The 12905-nt window shown below is 27.0% G+C and overlaps 1 protein-coding gene across 3 annotated transcripts in view; it reads left to right on the forward strand.

Annotated features, from left to right (window-relative positions):
• Positions 1-210: 210 nt before the first annotated feature.
• The window catches only part of LOC111630901 (ras-specific guanine nucleotide-releasing factor RalGPS1-like), a 40421-nt gene continuing 27726 nt past the window's right edge, over positions 211-12905 (forward strand). For all 3 annotated transcript variants that reach the window (XM_023375061.1, XM_023375060.1, XM_023375059.1), the window contains exons 1-9: positions 211-345; positions 2188-2316; positions 8174-8224; positions 8305-8388; positions 10963-11145; positions 12018-12141; positions 12224-12355; positions 12428-12521; positions 12595-12804. In XM_023375061.1, the coding sequence (XP_023230829.1) occupies positions 280-345; positions 2188-2316; positions 8174-8224; positions 8305-8388; positions 10963-11145; positions 12018-12141; positions 12224-12355; positions 12428-12521; positions 12595-12804 (1073 nt within the window). In that variant the 5' untranslated portion in view covers positions 211-279. The remainder of the gene's footprint in view (positions 346-2187; positions 2317-8173; positions 8225-8304; positions 8389-10962; positions 11146-12017; positions 12142-12223; positions 12356-12427; positions 12522-12594; positions 12805-12905) is intronic.

Here is a 12905-nt window from a genome sequence, read left to right on the forward strand (position 1 = left end):
TCTTGAGACTTTGAATATTTCTTTTAAAAAATATTTGTTAGAATTTCAAGGTTTAAATTTATTATAGAATNATATTTATAATATAATAAAAATTGACATTGTTTTTAGCATTTTTAACATTAATTTTTTTTCTTCTATATTTCTAAATTTTGATATGAATTTTATTAAATCTGACTTATTATAATTGTATAAACTAAATCTAACCTTTTTTTTTTTAACAGTGTGACAACTATAATATATTTACTTAATGATTTCAACATTTATGATTAAATTATCAGAATGAAATATAGTGAAATGGCAACTGATATTGCACGAGGTGGAATAGAAGCTCTGCATATTGCTGAGGTATTTAGTCTATATTTATTTATATATTTAGTTGATACTGTAAAACAATGCTGTGTAAATTAGTCCAATAAATTAAATTAGAAGTTTTTAAAATTAAATATTATTTATTTTTAACAATATACAGATATGAAACTATCAATGTATGAGGTGATTCAAAAAAATAAGTTCATTGCCTTTAAAGTCAACCAGAATTTACTTTTAGAAACAAGATGCATTGCAACTATACCATTTTTCAGTGTAATCATCTTGGCAATTCAAGCACTTATCCTAGCACTGCATCAGTTTCTAGAAACATTCAGCAAAGAAATGGTCCATGTCCCTCAAGGAAAGTTTTCATATGCACATATGGTAAAATAATCAATGTCAAATAATATTATCAAACATCAAAGCTTGAAGAAAACGATACAGAGAAGGTCAGACTTGTTAAGCATTGGTGTACTTTATTGGATGATAACACTTACTCTTATCCCAAGAAACCAGGTGTTTCTGTGAAATCATCACTGGGAATAATTGAGTCATCTCTGATGCATTCCCAACATCCCCACTCATTTTGTGTTTTTTAAGCTGAAATGATAGCCATCCAAATGTTTCAGCAGTCAAAGCATGTTTAAAAGCCTTTCTCAAGGGACTTGGACCTGATATTTTGCAGAATGTTTTCTGAAAACTAGTGCAATGCTGGAATAAGTGTTTGAATCGCCAAGATGATTATGATGAGTAGTAGTACAGTAGAGCCTTGATTATCCAACTCAAATGGGGACTGGAGTTGGTCGGATAACCGAAAAGTATGAAAAAATCCATTATTAGTGTAGTATATTATTATATCCCATGTAATTAGTATATCGCTATTAACCTACTTTGCGTTGAATTTTCATCAATGTTAAGCCTAACAAAAATTTTTTAAAATAATAATCGTCGCTATTGTATCGTTAAAAATTAGAAAATTAAGCCTCATTTAAATACTGGCTCCCTTTCATGGTCGAATGAGTGTTGCCAGCTAAAACACGTAAAAATAATATTAAAGTAGCCAAGACATAGCCAAATATTGTAGTGCCACATCACTAGTGGACATTTGAAATTTGCCGACTAGGATGGTCGGTTAATCGGGGGTTGGATAATCGAGGCTCTACTGTATAGTGATTTGTTTCTGAAAATAAATTTTTGTTAATTTGAACAAGGCAAAAAACTTACTTTTGAACCACCTTCATAATTTGTTCAGATAGTTTGTTACATATTCTGTTCAAATAATGCCAATATTATATTACAATAAAATTAATAGTTTCAGAATGTAGAGGGGGGGAAAAAGCTTAATTCTATCTAAAATATAAGAATACTAAATTCTGCATGACGTGTTTTGAATAGAATGACTAATTGTATGCTAGAGTAATAATAAAAATCATTTAATAATGTTTAAAAATTATTTAAAAAGCAATTCATTTTAATTACATTCACTAGTTTACTGCCATCATTAATCAGTTATTTTGAGAAAATAAATTTATAATAATAATTAAATTTTGAAAATTTAAATGATTTGAATTAGATATTTACATTTAATATAATCCAAAACTGATATTAACTGTCATTTCAAATTTTCTCAAATTATTTTATTTAATTATTACTTAAGATAATTTATAAAAATTTGGAATATAGTATATATAGTATATCCTGAAAAAATATGATTTGTAATGTAATGACAAATGGAAACAAGAATAAGTATAGATTAATGAATCTTAGAAACACCTATCTTAATTCTTACAACATATTGCTATAAAATTGTTCCATTGTTAATAACATATAAATTAATATAATCATTGAAATAAGGAAAGTATGATATTTATGAAACAGGGTATTGCTCGAATTTCTTCAAAATCAGAAGATCATTTAGATACACGGTGGAATGTGGGCGTAAATAATATGAAAACATTTGATGCCGTTGTTTTTGATGTTCTTAAAGTTATGCCAGAAGATTTTGCTGTAAGTTTTGATTTTTAATTTATAACTATTATAAAATGTAATTCATTTTATATACGAAATAACATTTTTAATATTAACTGGATATTGTATATATATAAACAACATTTTTTGAGAAACTCATCTCTTTTTGTCTTCAGAATTGAAAAAATTTTTAAATATAAACATTAATTACATTAGTTAAAACAGGTTTTTTTTTCCAATATACTATTTCTACTTTTAAAAATTCATCAGCAAGTTACATAACTTTCCTAGCTAGAGTTAAAATTGTATGTAGCACCCATTTCTTATGAAATTTTATTTTTGTTAGAACAATGATGTTTAGATAATGAATTTTAAGTTAAGTCCTTTAACTTAAAATTAAACTTTATTCTAATCTAAGACTATATATGCACTTGTTCACACATCCATAACTTGGTACGTGGCTGAAAACAGATCTCTTCTTGTTTCAAGTGGTCTTGCATGGGTTTTGCCAGTTCATACACAGTTTGCGATATCAACACTTGCTTTAGTTTAGTATTCCCTAACAATTTTTAAAAACTTTTTATATTATTAATTATTATAAAATGCAAAAACCTAATTTTGAGAGTAGATATGAGTTTTATAAAAACAAATTGTAAATGTTAATATTAAGTAAAATCTTTATAAGTCCAATTCCACTTGAGAAATGACATGTAACCTCTCTCTTTCTCCTCTACTGTTTTGACTCTTAACTACCAAAATTTTATAGCAACAATTCCCTAATAAACAAACCTTTCTATAAAATTTCAGAAATTTTCGACAAGATAGAAAAGAGTTATTAAGCTTCAAAGTGGGTGGACAAAACTGTACCTCCACATACACACAAACACAAACATTCATGTGTACAGAGAATAGCCCCAAATTTTTTTTGCATTTCTCGACACTTCAGGGTCCTGAATCCAAAAATGTTAAAATCTTGGGTGGGTAATTTTTACAGCTGGGAAAGTAAAAATGAATTCAAAAAATTATATTTATTTTTTAAAATAAGTTTTTTTATGATGATGAAGTAAAAGCAAACAATTTATAAAATTTAAAATATATATTCCTTAATGAATCATTGGAGCAATTAATTATTGTCTAAAATTGTTGTATATTTTTTATACCAATAAATTGGAAAATATCATCGTTCATTAGAAATCATAATTAAAATGGCTATTTTAATTATGGTAATTTGTATATACAGTAGAGTCTCGAAAACTCTGCACTTGATAACCCGGCAGTCCGGATAACTCGGCCACACCCTGGCAGGGCAAAAAAATCCTTAGTTAATTAATTTTCATTATAGACAGCTTTATGCCTCATAAAGTATTTTTCTGAGGTCTGTCTTATCAGGTGAATTACTGTACACAGTGTATTCATTAATTTTCATTTTCATGTAGTAAATGCTCTATGCCTTCATAAAGGATGTACTTTTCCTTTGCTTAAGGGTATTTGGGCAGTTTATTCTCTGTTGTATTCTCAAGTAAACAATACATACAAGTACAGCACAGTATTTTCTGAAGAAACACTCATACTTATTTTTTTTTTTTAACCGCATTCCCGATAACCCGGCATTTTCACAAACTCGGCCACCCTTCGGTCCACATTAGGCCGAGTTTTCGAGACTCTACTGTAATATGTTGTCTTGTTGCACTGTTTTTAGAGAAATTTCTTTCAGTAATATTGTAGTAAAAATTAAAATTAGCTTTATAAAAAGAAAAATTGTAACAATTATATTTTTTTTGATTGTTATAGAATTTTTTTATATTTATATTTAATTTATAATTTTTCTATAGTTGATTTTATCTTTTCTTTAACATTTAATATTACAAATATCATTATTACTTTTTGATTTTGATTTTTTGTATAGACATTTCAGTTTTGCACATAATTAAAAGTAAAAAGTCGTCATATACTATTAATTTAATCTTTATATGAAACAAAATTTAAAATAATTTCATATTGATGATAATTTTACATAAATTAATCAATTCAGAATAAATTGATTTTATTTGAATTATAAATATTCTCTGATTTAATATTTTAAGTAAATTATCAGAATGTTTTTGATATTTACTAAGTGTTTCAATATATTTTTATGGTCTATGTAAACTATACATTAAATACTGAATGCTTTAATATGAAAAACACCAAACCACACTTTAATCCAGTAAAGAACAAAAATTTGACGACGATGTAACATTTTCAACCTTTTTCAAAGGCCATCATCAGGTTCTAAAGATGGAATATAAATTTGAACAGAAAACAAAATTCAAATATAACTGGATAGATATATATTGTGACATGTCACATACATACACATTAAAAAAATTATTAAATACAAACTAAGTTTGATTCTTTTATCAAGTTCAGTTTGTATTTAATAATTTTTTTTAATGTGTATGTATGTGACATGTCACAACATATATCTATCTAGTTACATTTGAATTTTGTTTTCTGTTCAAATTTATGTTCCATCTTTAGAACCTGATGATGGCCTTTGAAAAAGGTTGAAAATGTTACATCGTCATCAAATTTTTGTTCTTTACTGGATTAAGGTGTGGTTTGGAGTTTTTAATATTGTTATGGTTATTGACATGAATGAAACATCAATTTATCAGGTGACAAAACTTTGCACAAATCAGTAGAACCCTGTTAAGAAGTTTTTGAAGGGACCACAGTAAAAAATTTCTTAGGCAGGAAAACTTTTCATGCTGGAGTTGTAAAAGAGTAATTTTTTATTTGTGTATTCAATTTTATTTCAATATTAAAGTAATATAATATAAAATAGCATAGTGTAACAGTAGAATAATAAGATGCACTGACAATAGCAAGTGCTTAAATGTCTGGTGTCAAAATGACATGTCATTAGTTAATGGACAACATCAGATAGGAAGTATTGTCAAAACAATAAGACCTCCAGCAAAATTAGTGATCACCCAGATGTGCAGGTGTTTGATATACAATGTGAATGAAATACAATGGTGAATATCTGGATATTACTTTATTAAAACTTTACTGTTTTTATAAGTGATAAAGTTATGGTCAGGAAAAAGATTACAATTTGTCTCCAATGTTCTTAAGTTGTAAAATATTATTGATGAGACTAATATTTTGGAATTTCTTGCATGGGAAAACTTGTTAAGCAGGAAATTTTAACACATCTTATGGCATAAATGCTGGGACTGGAAAATTTGGACAACTTATGTTGGAACTTCTTAAATGGGTTCTACTATAGTGGCTATTTACAAAACCTACACAAATTTTTTGATCATCTGATATTTGTAAAATTTAAAGTTGTATTATATGAAAATGATAAATTGCATTTGAAAAATAGTGTACAACATTAAATTTGTGCACTTTCATTTCATATCCTTACATAGAAAATTGTTTCATGCAAATGAATATTCTTCATAAAATAGTGTTATTTTATGTAGAAATATTGTAGAAATATGTCATTTAAGTAGAAATATTAAAATAACTTCAAGAACAGTTAAAGCAAACAAGTATATTATTTATTAAATTCAAGTTACTGTGTTTGAATATGACACTAAAAATTCTATCCAAATTAAAGATGATTATTTAATTAATTTTTTATGTGGAGAAACAATATGGTCTTATTATATGATGTGGCTATAAGTTACATTGTTTGTAAATGATCTTATAATGCAACCCTTATCTTAGCTGAGTATCTTTGAATATTCAGTGATTATTAATATACTTGACTAAATAACATTGAATGAGCAATCAACACGTTCTTGCATTATGACTAATACTACTATCAGAAAACATAGTTATTTCATAAACACAAACTTTTCGTTCAGTTTGGGAATTTAGCATTGCAAACATATATTATAGATAAACCTAATTCTGTTTGACTATTACTCCTAAACTGTACTTACAATAATAATAATAATGTCACACCAATATCTTTAAATGCAGTAGAATTTTAATTATACTCGACATTTTTGGTTGTTTTGTTCTGATGCATTAACTTTCAGATCAAATCAATAAGTTCTATATTGACAGCATTTGTTCTGTTTAGAAGATATTTTTTTCCTGGGAGAAGGTTGTTAAAAATAGAATTTTAACTATACTCTAACGTTTTTGGCTATCTCATTTAAATGTATTGGTGTGACATTATCTGGTTGAAGCTTTTCATCCATTTGGCAATAAAAAGTCAATAGTAAGATCTTCAAAAATTTGATAAAAACCAATAAGAAGACATTTAAATTTGCATATTAACTCATACTATAAATAATGAAAAGTTTTTGTATTTATTAATTTTATACTGTCCACAAATCCTTAGTATATAGCTCATTGATATCATATCCAAAGAAATCACAATACATTTAGACATAAATAGGATATAATGTGATTATTTGCTTTTGAATGTAATCTGAAGAGGACAATGAAGCTAAAATATATCACTACTACAAGTTGAATATTGAAGAGTCTAAACTGAATTGTGATTTCTTTACATATATCAACAAGTTAAACAAACACTACAAATTCATGACTGATATAAAAATAGTGAATGTATATGATTGTTAACATTATTAATGTGAATGAAAATATTTTGTTAGATTTAATTGTCTTCTGATTCATTTTAATCTTATCTTGTATATTCAGTTGTCTTGGAAAAATATAAAACTGTTATCAGCTTAAAACAAGATGACAGACATTTATAAAAGCTAAATATTACATTTCATTTATAAATACAGTAGACCCCCCTATAACGCTTAGATACGTTCCATGCTAACCGAAAATTACGTTGTAGGAACGATTAAATACATGAGCCAATCGCAGCCCGATAGGTGGGAACTTTACGGACTAAGGCTGTTCGAAAGGTTTTCTTCTATAAAATTAACCGATTCTAGACTAATTCCACTCAACATTTCCAAAACACGTATAATTTTTTGGGAGTAATCCGTATAAACTATGCTATAAACAAAAAATTATAGGATTACTTACCGAGTGTGTACCGTTCGACTACGCCCGTTGTTCAAAGCTTGTCTTCGTCGCGGAACAGCACACGAAACGGCGGCCGCGATATCTGATAAATAATTTATCGCAGAAAAATAACTTGACCTTTGGAGACATCATTAATATAAATAATTTTTATGGCCGTTGAATAAGAAGTGTTTCTTTCACAAGAAATGTATAAAATTAGTGCTGTATTAGACTTACGGTACCTAATTTACATACTGTGCAGACGATAATAAACTCAACTTACTAGCCTAAAATCTCCGTAGCGTGTTGCCAGGCGGCAGAAAGCATATATATAATTATAATAAAGTTACAATAAATTAAGTTAATATATAATTATATATACAGTACCTAATTTATATATAATTAATATATAATTATATGTACAGTACCTAATTTATACCTAATTTATATATAATACTAAACAGACGATAGCAAACTCAATTTAGCCGCTCCGTAGCGTGGCGCAGGGTCGGAGGTAAGTAGTTCGGCTGCTCATCCACTATTGGTCCAGACTCTATCAATCTTCTCGCGAAACGACGTTATAGGAGGTACGTTATACGAAAGTTTCTACAATTTTTTCGCTACGTTATAGGAATTGTCGTTATAGGAACGTACGTTATAGGGGGGTCGACTGTAGTCTACAATGCATACAAAGAAAATGGAATATTAAAAGATCAAAAATAAATGAAAATAATTATCTTATTTTTACGAAGCTTTATAAAGTAGTAAAATTATTCAAGTTACAGCTATTATATAATGTAATAATTTTAATATGTATGTAATACCACGTATGTATACAGTACTGTACATATATGAATTTTAATAAAATTATGATATCAAAACTTAAATTCAACAACAATAATTTCAGAGTCAATTAACTTTAATGGATATGGATGTTTTTAAGACCATTCAACCAGAGGTATGTTATATAAAAACAAAAAACTTTATTTAAGTTTCTAATTATTTGATAATTAAAAATTCTTATTATTAATCTTGCAGGAACTTACAAGCTGTGCATGGAATAAAAGAGAGAAATTAACTTCAGCACCCAATGTTGTAGCTTTTACACGAAGATTTAATCATGTAATTGTTTTTATATATATTACATTAAATTTTACATAATATCTAATAATATATCTTGTGTCTGTATATTTATCAGCTCTATGTAAATGGCTTTTTATTTGTGGAATATGTATTTCTATGGTAACCATAGAAATAGAATTTGAATTCAGATTTTCTTTCAGAATCTGCTAAATTTTAAAAGTGATTAACTGTTAAATTTGCAATAATTTTTTAATTTGTTTATATTCAAGAAAATAAATTACTTCTGTTACTGTGGCATTGCTTAAAATTGATTAATATTCTTTCTTAGTGCATCTCATTGTTAAATGTATAGGCTTATTAGAAAAAAATTTTACTACAATTTTGTATCATAATAAAAATGCTAGTACTTTTAACAATTCTGTACTGTTGAAAGTACTTGCATTATTAAAAAAAATTTTAATGTTCTCCAACAGTGTAAAGTTTTGTATCCAGTAGTAAGTTTTAACACCTGTTTGCTTAAATTATTTTTAAATTAGTTTTGCGTTTTGAAATGATTGTTTTGTCTGTGTATCTTTACAAAACTATTAGTTGCTACAGAAATGAAGAAAGAACTTTCTACAGCACTCCAATGGGACTATTGGGTTAAATTTTTATGAGAAGTCTTAATGTTATAGTTGAAAATTGTGAAAGTGGCACCCTACTAGTCAAGATTGGAGCTTACACTTGTTCATTATGTGGGAGTTCCAATGGGCAACTTTGATGCATTTCATTAGCAATTGCATTTGAATTATTATATTTTGTTTAGAATAATTTGTCAAGTCATAGTTTCAAGAAATATATATATAATTCCTAGGCAACTCAGAACAATTGTGGGGCACGTTATTAGGAAGTAACAGAATCTTTACAAATATCATTGTGACAAATAAATAAATAATTATTATATTTTAATAAATATTGCATAGTTTTAAGTAAAAATCAATTTTTTGATGATTGTACTAGAGTATATCTATATCTATCTATATATATATATATAAATGGACATGTATGTCCCTATATTTCACTTTTCCGCAAGAACTACACATCGCACGTGAATGGTGTTTGTACGTGGTGGTAGCCCCAAGTCTCCATTCGTGCATAGGGGTGGTTGCGTCTCGATAGCTATAAGGGTGCGGGAGATATGAGGCTGGAAGTGGTTGAAAGTGGCTTTCTATTTCGAATGTTTTGTTCGAATTTGTTCGAATTAAATTCGAACATAAAATTCGAATATTGGTTCGATTATAGAACGATTGTAAACGTTCCAGAAACGTTGAAAATAGTTCGTTTGACTTGACATGAACGGGAGATGTTCAGAAATAGAATCGAGACCAGATCTCTAATCAGAAACGGGGGACCTAATTCTTGCATTCTGTGAAAACGGGTAAAATTGGCTATAATATAATTATCTTAATCTTCACTATTGTTACTTTTTGCCCAGCGAAGCGGGTCCTTGCAGCTAGATTCTAGATTACTTAGAAAAACAGTCTTTTATATATATAAAAAAACTATATTACATACAAATGTACGAACAAATAAAAACCCAGCGAAGCGGGTCCTTGCAGCTAGTAATATATAAAAGTAGTGCAAAAGTAGGTATATAGCTATGAATCAGAAATACAAATGTTTGGTGCATACTTCTTTGTTATTTATTTTACAACTTTTATTATTTTGTATTTCTTATTTGTGATTTATATATAAGAATGAATGTTTTTCGATAATAAAACTGTATATATACTTTTGTATTTGTGTTTATACAGGTAACCCCCGTATAACACGGTAGTTACGTTCCAAAAAATTGTCGTGTTATGCGAATCCGTGTTATACGAAACAAAGAACTAGTACGAAAAGGAGGGTTAGGTTCCAAAAATTAAAAAACATGCTATTATAATTTCATAATTAAGATAAATATCTTTATTAAAATTTTCTTAAGTGATACATAATAATATAAATTAAACAATGTTTTCTTCGTCATCACTAAAAGCACTATTAACCAAGAGCGTTTTCTTTTTGGCAAGTTATTCTTATTTTCTGAGTATTTTTCTGCGTTATCTTCAGATCCATGCTTTACCTTTTGCAAAAAGTATGTAATTTTAGATTGCTTGCTTTTAGTTAAAAGATCTTTATAAATTTCCTTATATGGTGCTAAGCACTTATGAAGAATAAAGCAAGTATGGAATAAGGAAAAAACATCTGGCAATATCAGAAGCAGAAGCATCGAGATCTGGTGGCAACATTGAAACAAGTTTTGAGAAGAACCAGAATCATCGACAGAAGGAAAATAAAATTTACATACTTAAGTATTAATAGTTCACGAAAATAATAATTTTCATGAACTATTATTTCTTAAGTATGTAAAAATTTATTACGTTTCATGTTGTATGAGGGTTTTACCCAATTCTCGAAATGTGTCAGAGTGAATCCGTGCTATAACAGTACCGTGTTATACGGGGATGGTACCAATTCTTGAACCGTGTTAGAGTGAATCCGTGCTATAGAAGTGCTGTGTTATACAGGGGTTACCTGTACTGTAAAATTTAATTTAAAATTAAGTATTAAATAGGAAATATTTTCTTTTAGGTAACATTTTGGGTAGTACAAGAAATACTTTCAAGTCAAACACCAAAACATAGAGCAGAAATAATGACTCATTTCATCAAAGTTGCTAAAAGATTACAAGAATTAAATAATCTTCACTCAGAATTTGCCATTATTTCAGCTCTACAAAGTGCTCCCATTTTCAGATTGACAAAGTCATGGGCTGTAAGTTTAGTACTTAAAATCATTATCTTTTACTATATTAAAATTATAATACTAGTTTATAGAAATTGAAATTGAAATTGTTTTGAATAAAATTTGTATTGTATTATCATCTTTAAACATTATTTTTTGAATTATTTTCTTACATCATAGTTTTCAAAACTGTAAAATAGCCTACAACATTAGCAGAGTACCAATAGAATACAGCAAAGATAAAATTTTATCCATTTGTGAATATTTTAATTTCAATCTGCAAGAATGTTTGTCTTTATAGATAATTAAGCATTATATGTGACTATACTCTATATTCACATGTAATGCTTAATAGAAGATTAATAGATAGAAGAACCTAAAAATGAAAGATATTTTTGTGATTGTTATATTAAAAATTATTGAAATTAAATGAATATAGAAATAAAAGTTGACAGTTTATATATAATGGAATTGAAAAATTAAGTAACTGTTATTTATTTTAAAACACAGTAACTCTAGTTTATTTTTAAAATAATTTAATTTCCTTAAATTTTATTATGTTTTTTATTTTTTGATGAGGTTTAATTGAGTATTTTATTTTATTTTTGCTCATTTTGAAATTTATTTTAAATAAGTTTCTAGTTTTTCCATTAGAATAAGTTATCTTTCATTAAGTGTTATGAAATAGTAATTAATGTTTAGCAAATATTTAAACTTGAGGATGAACTAATATTAATAATTCTGAATGTTATGTTTCATAAATCATTAATCAGTTAAATCTCTAATTTAAAGTTTAGAAGTTATTACTAATTTGCTTAATATTTATTATAATGAAAAATAAATTAAAATCTATAAATATAGTAATGAAAGTAATATATAAATATGAAAATTTTTATATGTAGCAAATTTCAAAGAAAGATAAATCAACCTTTGATAAATTAGCTGAGATCTTCTCAGATAAAAATAATTTCGAAAAATTACGAGATCATATGGGAAGTCTGAAATTACCTTGCATACCATATTTAGGTAGTATTATTTTTATCTTTTATATATATATTTAAATGTAATGATTATATTTTCTTTGCTAAAATCATACTTTTTCTATTAGGTTTATTTTTGACAGATTTAGTTTACATTGATTTGGCTCATCCTGCAACACAAGGTTTAGATAATCATCAAAGACAAATGCAAATGAACAATATATTAAGAGTTATAGCTGATTTTCAACAATCTACCTATGGTAAAGAAATATTTTATGTGCAGTTGAAATATTACTAATGAATTTTTTTATGACGGAAAATTTATCTTTCAGAAAATCTACATGTTTTACCTCATATATGGAATTATTTAAAATCAGTTAGATATATAGAAGAACTTCAAAAGTTTGTTGAAGAAAATAATTATAAGTAAGTTAATGAAAGTATTATTAATTATTTTGTATTTTTGTATTAATATTTTGTTTTGTTGTATTTTTTATAGGATATCTTTAAAATTAGAACCTCCTATAACTCATCATAGTCTTAGTCAAAGTAGAGAAGATTTGTATAGTTCAGGAAAATTTCAACTTGAATGTAAAAGTAGTTTACAAGTACCTGGTCAACTGCTACCTGGTTCCTCTAGATCTATGCCTGGACATTGTGGTCCAAAATTTGTGCCAGGACACAGAAAAGCTCACAGTTTAGGAACAAAGTAAGATTTAATGATTATTTCAAACAAATATTTTTTAATATACACTTGTAATTGTCAAAAATAAATAATACACTTATATTTATTATTAAATATATAGAACA

This window comes from Centruroides sculpturatus, unplaced genomic scaffold (assembly GCF_000671375.1).
Source record: "Centruroides sculpturatus isolate CEXI.00-Female unplaced genomic scaffold, Cexi_2.0 scaffold669, whole genome shotgun sequence".
Classification (NCBI taxonomy): domain Eukaryota; kingdom Metazoa; phylum Arthropoda; class Arachnida; order Scorpiones; family Buthidae; genus Centruroides; species Centruroides sculpturatus.